The following is a 24,877-nucleotide window of genomic DNA, read 5'->3' as shown; positions in this document are numbered from 1 at the left end:
CCATAATAGGGAACAGGATACAATAGGTGATGTACTGCCATAGAAGTAATGTGTTGAGAAAGATTTGAGGGGGGAATGACCAGTTCTTTTCTCTCCTTTTGAAAGTATAGAGGGGAAAGGCTTACTGGGCTTACATCTGTGAACTCCTAGTAGTCCGTAGTCTGGAAACCACAATCTTGGCACAGGTGTGTAAGGGTTATATTGGAAAATGCATGCAGAGTGTACTAGGTAAAAACACACTGTACATACTTTATTTTCCATCATGTTTTCGGAAGTCTAGGAATGCAAAGTTAGAGTTGCTGCCTGGTTGATTAGCAGAGAAAACATTGCTGGTTTCTTAAAATCGCTGTTATTAACCGGTAGACTGAAGAGAGCCTTTCTTCTTAGAGGTTAACGGAAGTGTTAGAAAAGGTGGTTCAGGGCATTCTGGGGCAGTGACAGGCACAGTGTTGTGGACATGAGGATATGTTTCTGCAGTGGCAAGGAGACCTTTGCTACTGGTGCCGTGCTGACAGGTTGTGCAGGATGAGACTAGAAAGGAGGTTTGGGGTGGGCTCACAGGAAGAGTCCAGAATATGAGGCCACCTTTATTTATAAAGAATCAGGTAAAGTGAAAGCCCAACTTGTCTGTAAGAAATAAAAGAGCAAAACAAAAAGAAACTTAAATCTCACAGAGAAAATAATCTTCCCTGAGATTTCAAAGGCATAGGGATGCACCTGACATATGAGCTCCTTCACTTGAACTAAGTATTCCTTGCTGTGAGGTTCCCTGGGACAGGTATGAGGACTGACTGTGGCCTCGCTGTAGCCCAGCAGGGAACTCGCTAGGCGAGTACCCCTAGTGGTTTTTTCTTTTGAAATGGTATGAAATTACTACCCATTTCTCTGACTGTTTTCTGGTGAAGGAGTAGAGTTATTAGTAAATTCTGATGGTAAGTTAGATTGTAGCACTTATAAACACATGGTTTGGAGTCAGAGAGATTTGGGACAGAGGATTAGTTTTGCTCAATGTGAAATCTTGAATGAGAAACTTAACCTTTCTGTGTGTCGTTTTCCTTATCTATAAAATGAGAATAACATAAATTCATCAAAAGGATTAAATAAAGTAACACCCGAAAGCACGTATTCCTAGTATATGGAGGGTATAGAGTATGAATAATAATAGTCATTATGATTACTACTGACAATGCTATTAATTCTGTATCACAATGATAATGATAATAATTTGAGTATTTTTTTAGAAGTCCAGATCCCATCATTTCTCTAATTTATATCTGTAGAATGTAAACTTAAATAGATAGATAGATAGATAGATAGATAGATAAATAAATAAATAAAGTAGCTCAAAGGCCATAGTTTGTATCAGCCCCTTTAAGAATGCTTCTTTTGGTTTCTCATTGATGAAAGCTTCATGCTGATAAGCAACAAATTATGTTGTTATTGGGTCTAATCACTGGAATTGCAGAGGTGATTCATAATATCTGGAGAAGTTCCATAACTTTCTAACTTAACCTTGGAGTTGTTTGTGAGTGGGAACTTTCTCTTATCAGAACTGTGAATCTTTATTGCCTCTTCTGAACTCATTCCAGGTATAGAACATCCATTGATTTTTAATGGAATTTCCACATAGAGAAGGAATGCAGATATATAATAGGGAACAAAAGAACATGTTCTCTCAGACGTTAGGAAATAACTGTGCTTAATAAGGAGGTGATCATGAGAGGCTTTTGTGGGGTGAGTAATTAATTCTAATTATGGGCTAGAGACAGAACCATTGGATACTTGGTAGGATACCTGATACAATATAATGTTTTGTTTTCATTACTGTCTAGAAATGAGATGTTAATTGTCACCATACTAATATTCATTTCCCTTTTTGTTTTGTTTGAAAAACAAAATAACGTATGCCAGCAAGTGACCAGTTTTGCTGAAAGCCGTTCCCAGCCCCCTCTGCACCGAAGACGTCCCTCAGGAAATAGAAAGGAATCCGCAGAAAGCACTCTGCACTCCCAGTTCATTAGAACCGCCCAGCCTTACAAATTCAAGGTACCACTTATTTAGTTTTAGAAATTAAGAAAAATTTTTTTTTTTATTTTTTAGAGAGAGAGGGAGAGAGAGAGAAAGAGAAAGAAAGAGAAAAAGAAAGAAAGAATCCCAAGCAGACTCCACACTCAGCACAGAGCCTGACACGGGGCTGGATCCCATGACCCTGGAATCACGACCTGAGCTGAGATCAACAGTTGGACACTCAACCAACTGAGCCACCCAGACGCCCCTGAAACTTTTTTTTTAAAGTAATCTCTCTGCCCAATGTGAAGTTTGAACTCACAACCCTGAGATCAGCCAGGTGCCCCACTACTTATTTACTTTTAGACTTGAAAATAAAATTGTTCCTGCAGATTAGACCACTTCTTCATTTAAAGTTGGAGACGGGGAGGCACCAATAGACCATCTGCAAGTACCATAGGAAGGTGGGTGCCACTGCCGTCTTCCAACGACTGAGCGCTGTGAGCAAAGTTGCTATTCCACCGCTCCTCGCATTCCCTTAGTTCCCTTTCTCGGGGCTACATGCTTTTGCTCAAGTTTCTGTATACACGATTCCTATGTTGGCTCAAAGAGGTTTGCTTTCCATAGCTCCTAGGATGAATGGATAGTTTATAAAATTACCCTTGATCACCATCAATGAGTACAAATTCCTTTTATTTATAGAAATAGAGGAAGCTTATAATTTTCTCTCTTATCCCCTTTTATCAAAAAGAATGATCATTGAATCTTGTTATTTAGCAGGCATTACGTTGGGTGCTTGGTGGAATTTGGGATGCAGATGGGTGGAGAAGATATAAAGATGACTGAGAAATGATCCCACTCTCCCCGAAGTAATATGGTTTTGCAGCATGATAAATATTGAAATAGAAATACGCACATAGTGATATAGAAGCACATGGGGGAGTTAAGGAGTGGCATTTCTGATGGGCTGTAAAGTGTTAGCTTACCAGGTAGAGAATAGTATTTCATTATTACATATTACTATTACTAGAGGAATATAATCAGAATAAAGGAAAGGAAACTTAAAACCGATCAGTTTGGATACATGTTGTCAATACTAGTGACATTTTTCTAAGGGAAAGATGATGAATTGATTTATAAAGTAAGGTTAGAGTAATCGAATAGTTCTCATTTATCCAGTATGTTATTTTGACCTATTTCCTGGGGAAATTAAAAATTGTCATATAGTTATTGGGTCTATCCCAAAGGCGTAGTGTTTTAAGTTGTGCTAAATAAACACAAGGTATCTCAGCTTCTAGACCCTGGATCTGTCAGACACAATGAGAAATAGATCACCTAAAAGACCAAAATTTTGATTTCTGGTTTATAAAGTTCCATTGTTATTTCCATCTCTTGTCAATGATTTAAAAAATATTCTTAGGATACCTGATATGTTTCATTAGGTCAAATATCATGCATCTGAGTATTTGGGACTCCATGTATATTTCATTTTCCAACAGGAAAAGTCTGTAGTCCTTCATAAATCAAGGAAGAAGTCAAAAGAAGAGCAAAATATATCCGATGACCCTGAGTCTACTGGCTTTATTTACCCTTACAATGACCTATTGGTTTGGGCTGTGCTAATGAAAAGACAGAAGATGGCCATGTTCTTCTGGCAGCATGGAGAGGAGGCCACGGTCAAGGCAGTGATTGCTTGTAAACTCTACCGAGCCATGGCCCATGAAGCTAAGGAGAGCAACATGGTGGATGATGCCTCAGAAGAGTTGAAAAATTACTCAAAGTAGGAGTTCTCTCTTCACTTCATACTAAACATCGACAGTTCTTAGAATGGTTAGACACTTTTATCTCCCTCACCTTAGAACTTGTAAGACGCATGGACTTGTTGCCGTGCATTTCCTGGGCTCTCCTGTAAATAAGGGTCTTTAGGTATTTCAGGGTGCTTTGTGGAACAAGCAGAAGAGAGTCGAGGGTTGGTCCTCAAATTAGGAGAGCTGCGTTTTGGTCTTAGTCCAGCTGTTTACTAATTGGGTGATTAGTTGGCCAGATTTCAGGACTCTGGTTTCCTCACATAGAATGTTCAGTTAATGACTTTGAACTCTCAAACTCTTTGATACTAAGTTAAGTGAAAACTTGTTGTTTACTTGTAGTACCTTTCAGGCAGGAAAACAAATAAATGTATCATGTGTCAAAGAACCAGAGCATGATGGCAAAAGACAGAAAAGTTAGAAATAGTTTTGATTTTTTTTTTTATTACTGAAGCATTATAATAGTGAGGAAAGAAGAGGGGCTAGAGCTAATGGAAACTAATGTGTAATTGTGACTTTTAAGTTTCAGAGAGGAGCGCCTGGATAGCTCAGTCGATTAAGTGTCAGACTTTTGATTTTGGCTCAGGTCATGATCTCACAGTTTGTGGGTTTGAGTCCCACATCGGGCTCTGTGCTGACAGCATGGAGCCTGCTTGGGATTCTCTCTCTCCCTCTCTTTCTGCCCCCTCTCCTGCTCGCTCTTTCTCTTTCTCTCTCAAAATAAATAAATAAACTTAAAATAAAATAAAATAAAATAAAATAAAATAAAATAAAATAAAAGTTCCAGAGAGGGGCACCTGGAAGGCTCAATTTGAGCCCTGAGTCAGGCTCTGTTCTGACAGCTCGGAGCCTGCTTGGGATTCTCTGTCTTTCCCTCTCTCTCTGCCCATCCCCTGTTCTCTCTCTCAAAATATATACACAGTTTTTAAAAATAATAAAAAAAAAAAAGATTCCGAGAGAATAGCAGGGTCTGCTTTTTAGAGTAAACAACCTCCCCCAAAATGTCTCCAAGTCTAGCTTCTTACTCAAGTCATCTATGTATTTTCTAAAATGTTAAGGAAAAAAAGGGTGACCCCATGATTTTCCTTAATCGCTAGTTCAGTATTGAACAGTCTTTTCTGTAAAAAAAATTCTTTATTAGATCTTGTCAGAGAGCCCCAAACCAAGCTATATATAGCCTGGTTTGTAGTGTAGACAGGCTTCTCCCCATGGATAGATAGCTCAGCCATGCCTGGTGTAAACCAAATTCTGGAAAGGGAGAACCGTTCATCTGAGCAGCAATCACTTTCAAATAGCTTCTGCAATCTGAGGTTATTCTGTTGCTGTTCATTCTTTTGCATCGGTCTTTCCTGAGTCTCCTCTCTCATCGTTTTGAATGTTACTGGGACTCTCACCTGCATTTTTTTTTTTTTTTTGCCACTGACTGTGTGTCATTACAGACAGTTTGGCCAGCTTGCCCTGGATGTGTTGGAGAAGGCATTCAAGCAGAATGAAAGAATGGCCATGAAACTGCTGACCTACGAACTCAAGAACTGGAGCGATTCCACCTGTCTGAAACTGGCCGTGTCTGGAAGGTTGCGGCCCTTCGTTTCACATACTTGCACCCAGATGCTGCTGACAGACATGTGGACTGGGCGCCTGAAAATGAGGAAACATGCTTGGCTAAAGGTACATTGACTCACAGAGAACGCACTGGTGGTTGCCAAAGGGGAGGAGGCTGGGGGGATGGGCAAAATGGGCGAAGGGGAGAGGCAGGCACAGGCTTTTAGTTATGGAATGAGTAAGCCACAGGGATGAACGGCGCAGCGCAAGGAATGTGGTCAGTGGTGCTGTGGTCGTGTTGTGTGGAGACAGACGGTAGCTACACTTGTGGGGAGCACAGTGCAAGCATGGAGGTCTCAAGTCTCTGTTCTGTACACCCGAAACTAATGTAACCTTGTGGGTCAGCTGTACTTGAATTGAAAGAAAAAGGTGTATTTGGGGCGCCTGGGTGGCCCAGTTGGTTAAGCATCCAACTCTTGATTTTGGCTCAGGTCATGGTCTCATAGTTCGTGGGATGGGGCCCCACGATGGGCTCTGCGCTGTCAGTGCTTGGGTTTCTCTCTCTCCCTCTCTTCTTGCCCCTCCCCTGCTCATTCATTCTCTCTCTCTCCAAATAAATAAGTATACTTAAAAAAAAAAGATGTATTTACTTGCTGTATAGAATTTAATATTGGTTTACTCTGAAGGTCTGTATTCTGGACTTCATTTTTCCCTTGTTGTGGAAGAGTATATTCAGGAAAGCCAGTTAGTATCTTTGGCTCTCACAGATGAGCCGGGGTCTTCCCAGGGGAGCCTCTGACACTACTTTATCTCCCGGTTTCTTTTTTTAAAAATGGGGATGAGGGGCACCTGGGTGGCTCAGTCGGTTAAGCGCCCGACTTCGGCTCAGGTCATGATCTCGCGGTCCGTGAGTTCGAGCCCCGCGTCGGGCTCTGTGCTGACAGCTCAGAGCCTGGAGCCTGTTTCGGATTCTGTGTCTCCCTCTCTCTCTGACCCTCCCCCATTCATGCTCTGTCTCTCTCTGTCGCAAAAATAAATAAACGTTAAAAAAAAAAATTAAAAAAAAATAAAAAAAATAAAAATGGGGATGATTGTACCAACTCTGTCCATCAAAAGGCATTCTGTTGTGAAGGTGGTTAGAAGTTGGAAGCATATACAAACATATACAAGATTTCATTCCCTTTTTATTTTTATTTTTATTTTTTTATTTTTTAAAATTTACATCCAAGTTAGTTAGCATATAGTGCGACAATGATTTCAGGAGTAGATTCCTTAGCGCCCCTTACCCATTTAGCCCATCCTCTCTCCCACAACCCCTCCAGTAACCCTCAGTTTGTTCTCCAGATTTATGAGTCTCTTCTGTTTTGCCCCCCTCCCTGTTTTTATATTATTTTTGCTTCCCTTCCCTTATGTTCATCTGGTTTGTCTCTTAAAGTCCTCATATGAGTGAAGTCATATGATTTTTGTCTTTCTCTGACTACTTTCACTTAGCATAATACCCTCCAGTTCCATCCACGTAGTTGCAAGTGGCAAGATTTCACTCTTTTTGATTGCCAAGTAATACTCCATTGTATATATATACCGCATCTTCTTTATCCATTCATCCATCGATGGACATTTGGGCTCTTTCCATACTTTGGCTATTGTTGATTGTGCTGCTACAAACATGGGGGTGCATGTGTCCCTTTGAAACACCACACCTGTATCCCGTGGATAAATGCCTAGTAGTGTAATGGCTGGGTCGTAGGGTAGTTCTATTTTTAGTTTTTTGAGGAACCTCCATACTGTTTTCCAGAGTGGCTGCACCAGCTTGCATTCCCATACAAGATTTCATTCTTAGTAAACTCCATTACCTCTGATAATTATAACAGAACTAAATGAGCCTTTTTAGTGAAATTTTTTTCATCTTAAGAATATTAACCAACAATAAACTAAATAAAATCAACAATTTCTGTTCTCTTCATCCAATGTGATGTTTTAGGGAATAATGCTTATTTTATTTTATTTTTTTTTAAGTTTATTTATTTATTTTGAGAGACGGAGAGAAGGAGCATGAATGGGGGAGGAGCAGAGAGAGAGGGACAGAGGGAACCCAGGCAGGCTCCACACTGTCAGCGCAGAGCCCGATGTGGGGCTCTATCTCACCAACTGGGAGTTCATGACCTGAGCCGAGATTCAAGAGTAGGACACTTAACTGACTGAGCCACCCAGGTGTCCCTTAAATGCTTATTTTATAAAGCTGCCCTCAAGCACATTTGTTCACCCATTTCCAGATTCTTCTACCCATTACAGTTTGGCCTCACCTCTCATCTTGAATTATCAAGAGTAATTTAGTTAACTACTAAAAACATTAGACTTTTGACATCAAATCTAAAGCTTTGGTTATGGTCAAGCTTATAAAGTCCTTATGCTTATAAAAACTGAATTAAAAGGAATAAAGCATGAGAATTAAGAGATACATTAAGACTGTATATTATTTTATTTTTCCTGCAGTTCTTAAAAATTGGTGTCCCAAATAGGACGACTTTCTTAAAAATATGTTTTTGTTGGACACACTATACAAAACACAAAGAAATAAAAGGCATAATATATAAAATAAATAAAAGAACTTGCACATTTCAATTCCACCAATGAGATTGCAAAAATAAGAGAAATTGAATCAAAACTTATTTCACATAGATTCCTCTTTTAAAAATATTGGATAAATAACAGCTGTTTCTAGAAGTTCTCCTTTGATCTGTTTTGATTTCAACTTTGGAAATGATGAAGCAGAGACATGAATGGGTCCACCTCTAGCTACACAATCTCTGGCAATAACTGTTTTAAATGTGTAGAGAATGAGATGGGGTAAGTTGGCTGCAAGTTTGAGCAGTAATTTTCCCCATGGCTGTGTCCTGTACATAGTTTAGTTTACTAGAAATCCTTTTTACTGAGAACTTAATAACATTTTGCTCCTCATATACCTTGTATCAACAAAGAGACCTAAGTGAAACAAGACTGAATGTTTTGCCCCAAAACACAGTGAGTCGAGAAAGAAGTCTGAATTAGCTACTTAAAATCTCTGAGCTGCAGGAAATCGCTCTCCCTGTGTAGATCCTGATTCCTCAGTGTTTGGCTTGTGAGTTTTGAGAACACATTTGCAAATGATTGTAAGGTGTCCTGGTTAGACTAATTCCAAGTGCATGAAGACTGGAGGAAGACCTTATAGGGTCTGGTGGAAGAGAAAACTCATTTAAATACTTATAGGGTGATAGGCTCCAACTGATCCCTTGGGAATGGGATATCGCTATCCTTGAGTAGTGTTTCATGAGGCAGTTGTCCTGCAAGGGCCAAGGGCAACAGAATGTGGAGTCTTTTCGGGAAGTGGGTTAGGAATTAATTAGTGTAATGTCATCATTGTGCCTGGTAACTATGATGTTTCCAGACCTAGAAGACCGTGTGTATTTTGGGTTCCACATCTGAAGAGAAAGCATATACTGTTCACACAAACAAAACCCTGTCAAAACTGGGACGGTCCTGAAAAACTTCTTATAGGAGATTAGGTTTTAAAACACAACAAAAAGTCATTTAGGCAGTGAAAGTTGACCAGGATATGACTTCAGTTTATTTAATCATGAATGGTGTGCAGTCAGGGTTAATTGTATTTTTGTTCACCGAATCCCAGAGAACTAAGGCCTGATTTTAGCTTGAAAGAACAGTAGTGCTCAAGAAGTTGAGTTGTACATTTAGTAAATCTCCTACACTATTTATTCTTAAAAGCCATATAAATTGAACGTAAAATAATTTTTTGAATTAAAAAAATCTTTTGAGTAGCCCATAAATACATGAATAATAGCAATAATAATGAAGGAACTATGGATATCTGGATGTATACCTTCCTTGGGATTTACTGGCAAAGAAAATATTTGTGTAGGATGTGAGGTGAATCCACCAGAAGGTGGCACTTGGCATGTTTTTATATTCTTGATTTCATAATATGAATACATTTTAATGTGTTTTACGGGATAACTACTTAATGGCATTAAAAGGTTATGAAAGCAATATGCTCATGCTTACTGAAAAATAATACTTCTTACTGCCTGCTCCTACGGATAAATAATTACAGTGTAGTATACATATTTTTAAGCCTTTAAATGCATATATGTGTATGTACAGATCTTCTTTAATTTTTAATTTTCTTTTTGCACAGCAATGGGAGCACACTATATATGTTATTATATAGTTTGCTTTTATTCACATAACAATATAACTTGGATATCTTTTCATTATATTAAAAATTGCCTTTATCTTTTTAATGATTGCATAATATTCCACTCTTAGGTTGTCCTACACAAGCTATCCCTTTGGAGATGGATATTTAGGTTGACATAGACTTTTTTTTAAGTTTATTTACTTGACAGGGGAGAGGGGGCAGAGCGAGGTAGGGAGAGAGAGAATCCCAAGAAAACTCTGTATTGTCAGTGTAGAGCTCGACACGGAGCTCGATCCCACGAATTGTGAAATCATGACCTGAGCCAAAATCAAGAGTTGGACGCTCAACTGACAGAGCCACCCAGGTACCCCAGGTTGACATAGGTTTTTTGCTATTACGCATAACCCTGCAACAATCATCCCTATACACATGCACTTGTATTTATGAGTATTTCTGAGAGAGACACTTCTAGAATTGGAATTGAGTCAACAAGTACATGTCGAATCAGGTTATCAACTGAATTGGGGATAGGTCTGACACTTTATGTACGTGAAAATCTTCATTTTGTTACTTGGCTAATACTTGTGACTTGTGTAACTCTTACTGTTTATTTTGCTTTATTTTCTTTCAAAGATCATCATAAGTATTCTTTTTCCACCCACCATTTTGTCATTGGAATTTAAAAGCAAAGCAGAGATGTCACATGTTCCCCAATCCCAGGACTTCCAGTTTGCGTGGTATTATGGTGACCAGAACGCCAGCAATGCCAAAGAAAGTGCTTATACGGTTAGTACAATATCCCCAGGAACTAAGTTTTCATATGCATTCGTGCACATTTTCATACACCTGCACAAATGTACACATTCCCAAAATTTGTTTAGGAAACAACTTATTTAACAATCTTAGTCATATTATCTATGATCAGGCATAGCATATATGATATGTCTAATTAACCCCCATATATGATTAAGCAAAATATCCCATTTCTTTGGGAAATAAAGTCTTTATTCTGCCTTGATGGCTGCTTCACTTTTCATTTTCCCTTGTGACAAGTAGAATAGAGTTACTGTTTCTCTAAAGTTACAATGAGGAATGCCTCATATCCTTAAAAATCTTTATTTGTAAAGATGCAGGTTTAGAATTTGCATTATCTTTACTGTTTCACTGCACAATTTTTTTTACATTCGTTATATCCAGTGACCAGCTAATTTTACTTGAGTTCCCAGCTGTATATGCTTTCCTGAGTAACTTGAGCTACTGCTCTTGCAACCTGTCTTCATTGGAAAGTCCCCAGTATTCTGTCTGTGCATGTATTTTTTGCTTTTTTGTCTCAGCTTGGATCATTGCTTATAAACTTATTACTGTAGGTGCAGTGACCGTCTTCTGTGGTACTTAATATTTTAATGAGCATCTTTAGTTAGCATCTTTTTTGGATATGCTTTTGTACTTGTGAAGTATTTGTTATAGTATCTAAAAATGTATTCAATAAGTATTAAATTCAAAATAATTATCATTAGTGGGTATGGCTGACGTCTGTTTTGATTGGGTGAGCATCCATTCTGATTGGTTAATGCCCCTATCAGATCAGTTGTTAAATATTTTGACTCTCATGCCTGTTTGGGTATATATGTATTCCTCTCTTCTACCCTCTCTCCCTTCCTTCCATCCTCACTTTGCTAAGGCTGATGTTTTATCTGGGGTTCTCAGAGTATAAGATGACAGGTGCATTCTAACCTCTGTGGAATGCGTGAGCAATTATCTTGCCAAGCTGGGCTAATCAAGTTGTCGCAATTGTGACTGTGCTGGCTAGATGATATGGTTACTAAGCACAGACCATTTCAAGTGTTTTTTTAAGGGAAGATAAGAAATGCAGTGTTGGCTTAACACCTTTAGAAATAGAATGAAGTCTTCATATGTGAGATATTTTGTTTGAATTTGCTCGTTTATATGTTCACACTGAGTTAGTTTATTGAAGTGAACAATGGAGAAAGCTGCTTATCTACCTACCTATCTATCTATCTATCCATCCATCCATCCATCCATTCACCCACCTACTTATCTATAAACAAGTGTATAAATATGTTGGCAGTTGGTAGCAAATAGTCCTTTGCAAGCGGATGTAACTTCACTTTTGGCTTTTACAGGTTTCATGGAAAGCTAAGCTCCCACAAACACTTAAGGCATTGTAGATAGCTGGAGCATTCCACTAAGTAGTCATTCTCAAAGGGGAACTCTTAGAGTAGGAAGTCCTTCCTTAAGTGGCAATTAACTGTGCTCTTAACATTGAAAAATATGGTACATTCTCACAATTCCCTGAAAAATTAAACTTTGGCTGTACTGTAGTGGTTCTGTTTATAACAATTGCCCACCTGGATGCTTTGGACATGGCCATATCAATTTATCAACTAAATTAATATTTAATGGCCACCTCCCATGTGCCAGATAAGATACAATGTTCTGGAGACACTGCATGGTGGCTTCTGCCACCATGGGGCTTATAATCAGAGTACCCGCGATACCTCAGCATTATTCAATTTAAAGCATTTATTAAAAAATCCTTCAAATTTGCCCTGTTCTGAATGGATTATAATCATAGTAACAATGTTCTCTTGTCTATGAATTTAACTAGAGCAATAGTTTTTGATTACCTGCTTTGCGTTTGGAATTTTGCTAGGCAGAGAGTCAGCATTTGATGAGACGGTAAGATTTCACACTGCTGATTAAATATAATATTCTTGATAAGTTGAAGAACACAATTTGTGTTCTATATTTTGGGAGAAAAGTGAAGACAGGTAGCTGCTCTTTTAGCAGGTCTTTGTAGTTTGTCCTTGTGGTAATAGTGGGTGATAATGAATATAACGAAAGTACCACCGGTAATAGGAAAAGGAAGGCCATTGTTCTGAAGCTGTGTAGATTCACCCACTGCATCTGCTTCGTGAGGTTTTATAAAAGTCCTTACTGAAGTCTCTACAGGTAAAATAACTTTGCCATCAGAAGTTTAATCTATCTAGCTGCTAGCCCTTTGAAAGCATGACTTTTGATGACAGGAGCTTTCTTAGGAACAAATTATAGCAAGATGGCAGAATGCCTTAACTAGAAGAAGAAGATTCTTCTCATCTGGTGTCAGTCAGTGAGGATTGGAGATTGGTGGCGGCTTCATGAATGAGGTAGTGGTTAAGATGGACTTACGTGGAAATAGCATTTCTGTGGAAGGACAGATAGTAGGTAGGGGCCCAGAGGCAGGAATTGCAAGGCATATGTCAAACATCGTATGTTCCTTGGCTTGGCTAGAGTCCAGGTTATAGTGGATATGGGACAAGGAGGAAATATTTGTGGGTATGGCTGGGAAAGTAGATTGAGGCTAGATCATGGAGACCCTTGTATATCCTATGAGGGAATGTGGTATTTTTTCTGTAGGTAATGGAGACCCCGTGGATGTATGTGATACAGTAGCAAGATGCTCTGACCATTAGGAAAATTATTCTGCCTCCAGCGTAAGGGATGACGTGGCAAGAAGATAGGCCGAAAACAGGGAGAACATAGCCTGGTGTAACCATCCAGATGGGGAGGATTATGGGCTTTGGCCAGAGTTAGTAGCAATGGGCATAGAGAGGAAAAGAGAAATCTTAAGTGAAGAATCAAATAGAGTTTGAACATGGGGCATGAATGAAAGGGAGGTAGCAAATACGACCAAGAAGTTGATGGTTAAAACGAGGGCATCTTGAAAGGATATGGGAATATTTGGAAAAGGAGCAGGTTTGGAAGGAGAAAGAGGAGTTTAGTTCTTAGACATGTTGATAAACTACAATGAAAAAATGTTTTCGAAAGTTGAACAATAATGAATTTGATCAGACCATCATTAAGTGGGGAAGATGATAGTAATACAATGGAAAATAGGTATGAATTTTAGTAGAGTTGATTGTTGTAGTTATAATTTTATCCTGTGTGCCTGCTGATAGCAGATTCCTTTGAGAGAAAGAGAAAGAGGAGGGAGAGAGGACAGGGGAGAGGGGAGAGGAAAGGGGGAGAAGAAGGGGGAGAGAGAGACCATTTGATTGATGATATTGAGATTTGAATAGAAAAAAAGTTAGCTAAGTGAAACATTTTTATGTTTACCTTCTTGTAAGGGTGCAGGAAGGAAAGTCCTGAATCTGAATTTATATTCTCACATTGTCTTCCTCATGGTAGTTGGGTGTCTTTGAATTCAACTTAGAGAGAGGCCCAATTAGGGCTTTATAACGCATACCAACTTGTCAAGAGTAAGTAAGACCTAATGAGAAATTCCTAGAAAAAAATAATAAGAGAGATTATTTACTCACAAAGTCATTACTTAAATTGCTTTCTGGGATCTTCTTAAAGTGGTACTGATGTCATTAAAATCACAGTAAATGATGACTTTTCTTATTGGCTCTAAGCTATTTTAACTCTGGGCTGGTCCGAACCTGTTAGGAACCAGATCAGTTCCTATACTTTTAAGTCACAACCCCAATTTCATTGCCCAAAGTGATGTGAATGACAGCCATCAATCAGACACTGAGATAACCCGTCTAGAAGCCAGAAGCCTCAAAAATTACATTTTCTCAATTTTATGGACATTTCAAGCAACACTTCGTTTATTCCTTGTCTTGTAAAATCATACCAGTCTTGCAGGTGTGACAACTAGAGAGAGATCTTTGGTGGATAGGATGAGAAACGTACTTGTCAAAGAAGCATCAGAGAACATGGCTTTCTTTTCATTTAATATTTTTTAAAGTCACAAAAGGAATGCATTTCCTGTTTAAAAATTAGGACCACACAGACCTTTATAGAGTAGGGTGACATCTCTTTGCTTCTCTTTTACCACTCCTAAGTTCCCTCTTCCCCAAAACAACCAGGCTACGAGTAATGCTTTCGTTTCTTTTCAGTTCTTTCCCCCCGCTTTTTACAAGGCTTTTATCCTGTGTGCACACCTGTGTAGTCACGGTCATACATCCCCTTGTCTGCCACACGGATGCTTATTGCTTATCACCTACAAGGGTTAACCCCTTTGGACTGACACATATGTTGTAAGAAACTGGTGAAAGATTTGATGCTTTCCTTGGAAATATTTGCACGTACAACACAAATGCTGGCGTATAGTTGCAGGAGGATTCAAGGAACCCTGGAAGCTCAGAGAGTCCCTGGACTTTAGGCACAGCACCCCTGCCATCAATGAGGGCTACATGTCTGCTATCAAAGCCAAAATTCTAAAACTCATGCTGTGCCCAACTTTCCTAGGACTTGGGAAATACATCATCGATGGGTGTCTATTTTGTCTTCCTCTATTATGGAGATAGTTGTATTATCTGTTAATGATTTCAGGGGAATGTTACGATATCGTTAGGTTTCAAAATACTGACAAAGGAGGTTAAGCAGAATAGGAGCAGTGACCACTTTTAAACCCTTGGAACTACTCTTGGTCTGACTAGGTTTCATTATTGGATACTTGGCTTGCATTTCAGAGATCTCTTGGGCTCCTTCCCCAAAAGTCAGAGATTTATGCAATACATGTAGTTTTCTTTCCTCGCAAGACTAAGATTATAATTTGGCAGGTGGGTGCCCAATTAATTTCTAATGTATTATATTCATAAATAGTTATATATTTTGGATGTTTGCAAATATCAGTATTTTAGTTAAGGCTCTGACAATAAATGATTATTTATTTTGCAGAAAGACCGTGATTTGGAGAGAGGCCCTGATGAGAAACTAGATGAAAATCAGCACCTTGATTTAAAGAGTGGTCCCCAAAGCCTCCCATGGACCAGGAAAATCTATGAGTTCTACAATGCTCCAATTGTCAAGTTTTGGTTTTATACGGTTGGTCTCATTGCAGCAATTAAAAATAGGCTTCATGATGGTCAATAGTTAATGATGATTTTGATAATGATATGCCTGGTTTGCCAACTTGTGATACAATGTAGAAGTGCGATAAGAAAAAAAAAATGAGGGGAATCACAGAGGAGGTAGGAGAGAAGATTGGAGGGAGGTGAGGACAGGTTGTAGCAAATCTCTCTTACTATGGGAGTAAAAGAACAAGAATTTTCTTCTTTCCTGAGCGCTTCCTATTAGCTCTGCTGGGACTGAGCCTGTGAAACTTTGTGGAACAGCCAATTAACAGTAGTGGTTGTAGAATTAAGTGATGGCTGTAGATCCTTTTCTCATCTTGGGCAAAGAAATCAAGCAGTTGAGTTGATTTTTTATTTGTAGGTGTAATGTGTAATATGAACAAAAAATGCAAAGTGTTTGCTTTTTGTCTTCAATCACATATGATTATAAATATAGAGAGAATAATAAAACTTTATTTTATTTTATTTCATTTCATTTCACTTCATTTCATTTCATTTCATTTCATTTTCCTCTTCTGACACCCCCGTCCGCCTTGGAGGACAATGACGTTGCAGAAGTTAATTTTATAAATAAATAATACATTTAATGTTGATAGTAGTGATACAGAGAAATCATTAACTGCACTTTAAATGTAATGAGTGCTTTTCACATTTATTTAATAACATTTATTTTTCTAATGCTTACTTATACTTTAAATTGCTCCTGGCCAAGACTGTGTATTTCTGAAACATTTGAAGTGCGATTATAAAAGGGCACTTATCTAAATGTGTTACACTGCAAAATATTTACTTGCCCATCCAAACGTGTATTTCATATACTTATTAAATATGTACATAGTTCCGCTTTCAAAAATCAAATCTTCCTTCAAATGATGAGGTTTCACCATTTTTTGTGAATGTGTAACAAAATATCCCAAAGTCTCTGATAGTAGCTTTGAGAGACTTTTAGCCATAGTCATGTCATTGAGAAAAAAATATTCAGTGTTTCTGTTCTTGGAAATCTCCAGCCGATGAACTCTTAGGGACAGGAGTAAAGCTAAGCAAACAGAACAGCAACAACACATAGTTAACAGACAAATGGAACAAATTAGCCACCTGGGTCTGCCCCCCCATAATGGACAGTGTTAGCAGTGAACACAGACGTTCTTGACTTGATGTCACATGGCTCGGTTATGATGTGCGTGTTTTACTGAAGCAGTGTCTTGTTATAAATGTGATGATGAAGAAGAAAAAAATGTAACATTTTTGGATCTTTTAAGAGTTGCAAAGAAAGAAAGTATCAGGGGGCAATATTACCAGTATCTATGGTGATTTAGTGTTTGGTCATCATGAAGCCAATGACAAAAAGGAAAAAAAAAAGATTACTTGATAGAACAAATTTATTTAAATTATGTGTCTAAGTGGTCATCAAACATGCTTAGACTTTGAGGAATAAACTTCAAGAAATATAGAATTAACAGAATTTACCTTAACTTTCTTATGTGCTTGCTTTTCTAAACTCTTTATCTCATAGGCAGCAGTACCCACCGTGCCTTCCCCAAATACCACCCATTGTATATACAATGACTACTGTGTAGTTAGAAGGGGTTTTGGCCATTCTCTGCCTAGAACTCTACTGGGAGGGTAATGTACCAAGCTTAGGTAGAGCTCAGAAAGATCTGAAAATAGAGATTCAGGTTAAAGTAATATGATTCACTTCCTTGAGAATGAAAATGAGCGCGCACACACACACGCACACGCACACACACACACACGCACACACACACACACACACACACACGTCCCTCGCTATTGATCTGGGGCTTTAATACATCTGTCGATCAGCTAGCACTACGTATTGTCACTGAAGCCATTAAAAGAACTGCACGGTCTCATGCATTGTTGGTGATTATGGAAACTGGTAATGCCTTTCTGATGGGCAATTTAGTAGCATTGTCACGGGTTTAAATGTGTATGCCCAGTGATTCTACTTCTGGGAATATATCTTAAGATAATAAGAACGTTGGAAAAGATTACAAAGCTATTAATCCCTATGTGTCTATATACGTGTGTGCTTAGTGTGTCTTAATTTTTTGAAGATATTGGAAATCTAGGTTTAATATATATAGTTAAAAATGAAACATGCATTTCTTGAATGTCTACCATGTGTTAGTTTGAGTGCTGAAGATAAAAATGTGAACAGTCTTTCACTACAAGGACTCACAGTTGGACGATACTTTCCCGCTAACCAGGATGTTTTTATCAACATAAAATAAAACTCCCAGCAGAAGCTAATGTCACATTTTATTACATTCGAAAATGGACAGCTACTGATACTGCTCCTTGGTGTACTTGGGGCACGTGTTTTCTATGCTTACAGGGAGGGGAAAGTGTATGATTCTCTCTCGGTTTGTCGTTAGCCTGACGGTGTCCATGTCGCCATGGGCCGGGTTCCAGAAATTCTGGTCAGGAGCCAACAAGATGAGACAGTGCCCCCTTCCATGCATTTGGGAACAGCTGTCTTCATTGCTTTCATTAAATTCTGGCATAGAAAACTGTACATTCTTGTACTTTCCTTGAAATCAGGTTCTGTGTAAACGGAAGTTATATTTCCATGTTATCATGTTGAAGTTCCTTTGTGTCTCTGCTTGGCTCGGTTTGTGTCTACTTGGCATTCTCCATTACGACTCTCACTCATGTCCAGGGAATGTGTGTCCCCCTCATAGATGGCATATTTGGCATTCCTCATGCTGTTCACTTACACTGTGTTGGTGGAGATGCAGCCCCAGCCCAGCGTGCAAGAGTGGCTTGTTATCATTTATATCTTCACCAATGCCATTGAGAAGGTCAGGGAGGTGAGTCGTCCCTTCTACCTTTGTCTTCTCCACCTCTAGGAAGAGGTGTTTTGGGCTCGTGATGAAAACGGACAGATACAGCAAGGGTGGGGGCGAGACAGGCAATGCTGATCCTGATTTGCTTGGGATAGAAAGGGTATTTAGGGGAAGATCTCTGATCTCAACCCTTAATCCTTGCCAAAGACTTTCTGCTGGTTGCTGCTCTTTGAAAGCAGTTATTTTTAAAGACATCCAAGTGTGTTTATCCGTCTTAGAGTGAGGCTATCTAATTGTTGTTAGACCCTCCAACTGTTTGATTTCCCAGAAGGTTTTTTTCTTTTTAATTAGATTGATTTTTATAGCCTACCATTACTGTACCTTGTCAGCCTCACTTTACAGTAGGCAAATAAGTGGCCAGAGTTGTGCAATAAGGAAAGAATTCATTGATGGCTTTTGAGTTATTTTCCTAAACACCTTTGAAAATTGAAACTGAAAATCCCTGAGGCAAGTAGTCCAAAAGACAAAACAAAACTTTCATTTTTGGTTTTGCAAGCGAGTCGCTTAAAAAAAACCCAGAGGTAACATTCACACGGTTTTAACTATAATCATATGCAGCTATAACTTTGTTTTACATGTCAGTGTATATGTGTCTCTATGTATATGCATTCACATACATTCGTTTTGTCCTGGAGCTAATATGATGAACACTGTATACTAAGTGAATGTATTCTTAGTAATTATACCTGTATCGCCTGCTAGTCAGTATCGTGGAGTTTATAGAAAACAATTCAGGAGAAAAACCTCTGAATGCCACCATTTTTTATGCTTCGGGAAAAATAAGTTTATGACTTTACGTTTGAATTTGTCTGATATTCTTTTGCAGGGGTCATTTCTTATACTAGTGACTTCTAATGTGGCATTCTTAGTGATTTGTCAACGACTCACTAAGTAGTGGTAGCAGGACTCGATTACAGGATTCCTTGGTTTCAAACCAGTTTCCTCTGTACTGGCTCTCCCTCATGAAAACAGAAAGGTAGCTGTAATAGATCCACTGTAATACTGAGTTTTTAAATGTCTTGGTGGCCCCCTGTGTTAGCTTAGGATTAATGAAAGCTAAGAAAGCGTATTCTTTTTTGTTTTTTTCTGGTTTGTTTTTCAAATAGCTGGTGACATTAAAACACATTTATAGAATCGTTTTAATAATTCATTGGCCAAGGATAACTGAAGGCTCTAAAATACCCTTGTGATCTAAGGTTTGGTGGGGTTCAAATTATTCTCTAAGCCAGCAATTGATGTACCAAAGAACAGTATTATGAGCCCCTTGGGTCACACTCCATTCTTTAAATTTCCCTCTTTCTTTCTTCTTTTAGGTCTGTATTTCCGAACCTGGGAAGTTTACTCAAAAGGTGAAGGTATGGATTAGTGAGTACTGGAACCTAATAGAAACTGTGGCTATTGGCCTGTTTTCAGTTGGTTTTGGCCTTCGGTGGGGCGACCCTCCTTTGCACACAGCGGGAAGACTAATCTACTGCATAGACATCATATTCTGGTTCTCACGGCTCCTGGACTTCTTTGCCGTGAATCAACACGTAGGTCCATATGTGACCATGATTGCAAAAATGGTGAGTACGATCTGTTTGTGTGTTCTGGGGTCCTTTTTAATGACTTTACCTACTTTCATGGTTCACATCCAGTAGTTTAACCTTTAGAATTGTTTATAGAAGCACAGACATCGAGCTCATGTCGTCTCTGCTTTCTTTATAACCACAAACTCCTATTTAACAAATGTCCTTGCAGAGTATATTGGGTGGTTGCTTCGGAGACTCCACTCATTAGCCTTTTGGTTACGGCCAGAAGATATGATTGAATCAAATGTGTCTCTGAGCACAGTGATTCTCGAAGGTCAGATTTGTGTGAGGCTACCACCAGCAATATTTTCTGCTAACACTTTCAATGCATCTTTTTATCTCCTCACCCCCAGCCAACTCTTAAGTAGTACGCGTTATGGGCTACACTATGTTCTAAGTATTTGTACCTATTAACTCATTTAATCTTCAAAACAACGTTATAAGATAGGCACTCTTACTGTTGTCCACAGTTTTCATACACGGAGATGGAGGTTAAGTAAATTTCCCCAGGGCATAAGTAGGGGAGTCAGGTTTCAAAGCTGGACCATCCGGCTCTGTCATCTGAGCCTGCTGTGCAGTTGGGTTAGCCTTCTCCAGCTGGCTTAGGGACCTGAGACCCACCCTCTAGGAAGTACTCTCCAGATCATCTTTGGCTTTTCCTTCTGGAATACTCACTGGCAGGGAAGGGGCAAGTTCTGGAGAGAGAAGGGTAGTGCTTGAGCAAAGGAGAACGGAAGAGGGAGAACCTCTAGGACTCCAAAGACAGATTTTTCTTTCTTTACACTTTTATTTAAAATTTTTTTTTCTTTATATTTTTAAACCAGAAATGTCCTCTGGTCTTGGTGGCATTGATATTTATCAGATAGGTTGTGCTGAGGTAACTGATACATCTCGGTGACTTAGCACAAGTTATTTCTCCCTAATGCAAAGTTTAATGAGTGTTCATGGGGGCTGAGCTCTACCCTATAACTCAGGGATCCAGAATCCTTTTATCTTGTGACGGTGCCATGTCAACATAACATGGATTCCAAGGTCTCCTGTGGTGGGGAATGAGAGGGATGGAGAAAGTTTAACAGCTTTTAACTGTTCTGGGCAGGAATTAAAATAACTCACTGCCACTCCACAGGCTATCGGTTAGAATAGGTCATATGGTACCAGCTTTGTGGAAGGGAGGCTAAGAAATTCAGAGGAGCTCATGAAATACTCATGAAATAAGTGAACAAAAGGGTTGAATTGATGTACATTTAGTAAGTGAAATGAACACGACCTGATCCATTTCTCAGTCTCTAATCGATTCCCGAAGATAACCTTAGGGATAAGGGCTCCTTTGACCAATTTGAATACTCCCGATTTTTTTGTTTAAGCACAGATTCTTCACCCTCAACGCATCTATGTTTTTAGACAGACATTGACATGAAACATGCTACGGCAGAGAGAAGGAAATGGTTTAGCCAAAGGAAATCCAGCTAGTCATGGACTACGGCATTTTGGTCAATGACTAGACAGTCTTAATACTGGGAGGTGTGATTATGAATGCTGCTGGTGTTTGATTTGTTCTAAATTTAAAATCAGAGGTAAAGTTCTGGTTGTGCTGTGTTATTTTGCAGACCGCAAACATGTTCTACATTGTGATCATGATGGCCATCGTCCTGCTGAGCTTTGGAGTGGCACGCAAGGCCATTCTTTCACCAAAGCAACCGCCATCTTGGAGCCTTGCTCGAGATATTGTATTTGAGCCATACTGGATGATATATGGAGAAGTCTATGCTTCAGATATAGATGGTGTGTTGGGGATTTTGGCATCGTTCAGAAATCAAGCCCTTGTAGATACTCAGAGTAAAAAAACAATCTGGAAAATATTCATCTGGATCTTAAAGATGTCAAAAATTTATGGTATTCTGCTAAGTTAATGTGATAAATATTTGTGTCGAACCGTAGGACTGTGATTCATCTTATCTCTCATTCTGTTAAATTCTTTATTTGTAGTTTGTGCAAGCCATCCGTCTTGCCCTCCTGGTTCTTTTCTTACTCCGTTCCTCCAAGCTGTCTACCTCTTCGTGCAGTATATCATCATGGTGAACCTGTTGATTGCTTTTTTCAAGTAGGTTATTTTAGTTAAATATGGTTATTTTATTTAAATCAAAATGGGGGCAGTTGTTTTGAGTAGATTCTCATATTTTGGGTATGTAACCTTTGGTTTTTGTGTGTGCCATTTTCTCCCCCTTTTCATTATGGTTTCAAAACATGGGCATGAAACTACTGGTAGGAAGGGAAGACAGCACAAGAAAAGGAAAAAAAAAAAACCCAATAAATGGAGAGAGTAATAAAAGCAGAATGAAAGGAGATCATGCATTGTAGTAAAGTATTAAGTTGGAATCACGGAAGAATAACTGTTGCTGAGATTAAAAGCTGACTGAGGGCTTCTTGATGACTTTTCGTTACTTGGCTCCAGTATGTCTTCCTCTTTGCTTCCTCTTTCTCCCTTTTCATTTCTTCTCGGTCTACTTTTCTGGATCATCTCCTTCTCCTCAACCTTTTAACCTTGGAACTTCCCTGGGCCCAGACCTTGCTCATCTTTTATTTACATTTTGTTTGGTGATCTTGGTCAGCTTCCTGTAACGCTGACAAATTCCAATTTGTATTTCCAGCCCGAATCTCTTCCTTGAACTGCAGTCTTACAGCTCCAACTGCCCCCTTATCTGCTACCGGTTGGATGTATAATAGAATTCTAAAAATTCTAAATGTCCACCTGATCTCCTCTCTTTGCCAGCATGTACTTATTCTGCTTGTCATCTTTCTCAAATCTAGGGAGAAGACCACAAGTTTCCATCAAATCTCCATTTCCCCAGTTGTTCAGATCAAAAGCCTGGGAGTCATTCTTAATGCTACTTATGTCTCTACCTCTAAACTGCCAGGGACTCCTGTTGACTCTGCCTTCGAATAGATCATCAATCCAACCACCTCTTACCACCCCACTGCTACCGGAGAGCCTCCTACTTATTTCTCTGCTTCTGTCTTTGGCTCCTACATACTCTTATCAACAGTTGTCCCTAATGACTCTTTAAAGACATATGTCAGATGGTGTCACCACTCTGCTCCAAACCCTCAATGGTTCCCCATTTCACAATTCCTACCATGACCTAGAGAGCCCTGGTGAGTTGGTTTTCCTGCTGCTTTTAAAATCACACATCACACTACTCTTCCCTTAACCCTTTCCCCTCCAATCACACTGTCCCCCCCCCCCCCCCCAACACACACCCATAGGTTTTCAACCAGCACAGGTGTGTTTGCAGTTGCCGTTCCCTCTGCCTGGAGTGCTCTTCAGGTATCAGTGGGACCCATTCCCTCACCCCCTTCAAGCCTGTGTTCAAATGTTCCCTTTTTAATTAGACCTAACTTAAGGATGGCATTTGAAAGCGCACCGCCCTTTCCTTCAGCCATCTCTTTGCCTGGTCCCCCTTATTCTTCTTTCTTTGTACCCACTTGTGTATATACAAGTTTTATATTTTATATGTTTTTTTTTTCCTGTTTGTCTTTTTTGTCTACTGGAGTATAAGTGCCTCAAGGACAAGATATCGTATTGTCTTTTTTGCTGAAAAAATTTTCCCAAATACCAAAAAGAGTGCATAAATATATTTGTTCAATGGTTAAAAGAAATCAAGTGAAGTGATGGGAGGAAACTAGTATTTTTTGAATGCCTCGTTTATGCCAGGCAGTGTGCTTAGTATTTTATTCATTGATTACCCCACTGAAGAGGGCAATATAGAAGAAGAGAAACCAATGCAGTGGAATATAAGTAAAGAAAATAGGGAAGCAAAGGGCTGGAGGGGAGCAAAATAAATCAGAATACTAAAAAAATGACTATTGTTGCAAATATATGGGAAGATGTACCTTTCTGTTTGTTACAAGCTTATGTAACTGTCATCTGTTTTAGTTCCACCATTTTATAAATGTCTAACATATCCTGGTGTTTAGTTAGTATAGCTATTATTTATGACATTTCAAATAATATTTAGAGTGGGTATGAGATTTTTGCTTCTCAAAAATGGCAGGTGTCAAAAGAGAGGTTGAGAAATCCTCACATAGACAGTTGTCTCTCTCTAGAGATGGACAGCCTGAGGACCAATGAGCTGAGAAACCCCAGATATGACTACTTGTCCAGGTGCCCATTCTAAATTCTTCATAGCAAGAATTACAAAAAACTAAAACAAAAACAAAAAACAAAAAAACAAAAACAGACAAACAACCCCTCCCCCCCCACCACCCTGAAATACACTGTGAAGGTTCCCACCTGCTGGTGGACAGGCTGTAGTTACACTGGGAGTGACTGGCATTTAATCCTGGTGGTTCTCAAACCTGATGGTGCAGGAGAATCACCTGGAGGGCTTGCTGAGACACAGATTGATGTTACATCTCTGCTAGAGTTTCTGATTCAGTAGTTCTGGGCTAGGGCCCATGAATTTACATTTTTGACATGTCCTCAGGTGATGCGAATGCTGTGGTTCAGACCACACTTTGAGAACTATGTTAAAACCCAGTTTTCTATCTTTTGGGGCACCTGGGTGGCTCAATTAGTTAAGTGTCCGACTCTTGATTTCAGTTCAGGCCATGATCTCATGGTCGTGAGATTGAGCCCCACATCAGGTTCCGCACCGATAGAACAGAGCCTGCTTAGGATTCTCTCTGTACCCACCCCCTTCTCACAAAACCAAAGCAAACCCAGTTTTCTTTCTTTCTTTCTTTCTTTTTTTAATTTAATTTTTTATTTTTAAAAATTTCCGTCCAATTTAGTTAGCATATAGTGAAACAATGATTTCAGGAGTAGATTCCTTAACGCCCCTTACCCATTTAGCCCATCCCCCCTCCCACAGCCCCTCCAGCAACCCTCAGTTTGTTCTCCATATTTATGAGTCTCTTCTGCCAAACCCAGTTTTCTATCTTTCCATCATCTACTTTATGGACTCTGTGAAACTTCCCCCTCCCTCTTATTCTGAGCTGGCTTTCTCCAGGATAGTTCTGGTTCCTT

General features: G+C 39.2%; 1 protein-coding gene across 5 annotated transcripts in view; it reads left to right on the top strand.

Moving 5' to 3' along the window:
* Positions 1 to 24,877, top strand: part of TRPM6 (transient receptor potential cation channel subfamily M member 6) — a 201,466-nt gene that overhangs the window by 118,035 nt on the left and 58,554 nt on the right. For 4 of the 5 annotated variants that reach the window (XM_053907814.1, XM_019463591.2, XM_019463590.2 and 1 more), the window contains 9 exons: positions 1,912 to 2,046; positions 3,507 to 3,787; positions 5,252 to 5,480; positions 10,180 to 10,332; positions 15,235 to 15,381; positions 18,116 to 18,244; positions 19,594 to 19,845; positions 21,459 to 21,633; positions 21,838 to 21,952. In XM_053907814.1, coding sequence (XP_053763789.1) covers positions 1,912 to 2,046; positions 3,507 to 3,787; positions 5,252 to 5,480; positions 10,180 to 10,332; positions 15,235 to 15,381; positions 18,116 to 18,244; positions 19,594 to 19,845; positions 21,459 to 21,633; positions 21,838 to 21,952 — 1,616 coding nt within the window. The remainder of the gene's footprint in view (positions 1 to 1,911; positions 2,047 to 3,506; positions 3,788 to 5,251; positions 5,481 to 10,179; positions 10,333 to 15,234; positions 15,382 to 18,115; positions 18,245 to 19,593; positions 19,846 to 21,458; positions 21,634 to 21,837; positions 21,953 to 24,877) is intronic. The other variant, XM_019463592.2, reaches the window with a different exon arrangement.

This window comes from Panthera pardus, unplaced genomic scaffold (genome assembly GCF_024362965.1).
Source record: "Panthera pardus isolate Hobbes unplaced genomic scaffold, ASM2436296v1 HiC_scaffold_20, whole genome shotgun sequence".
NCBI classification, from domain to species: Eukaryota; Metazoa; Chordata; class Mammalia; order Carnivora; family Felidae; genus Panthera; species Panthera pardus.
The sequence above is the reverse complement of the archived record's forward strand: the minus strand, read 5'-3'. Positions and strand labels throughout refer to the sequence as shown.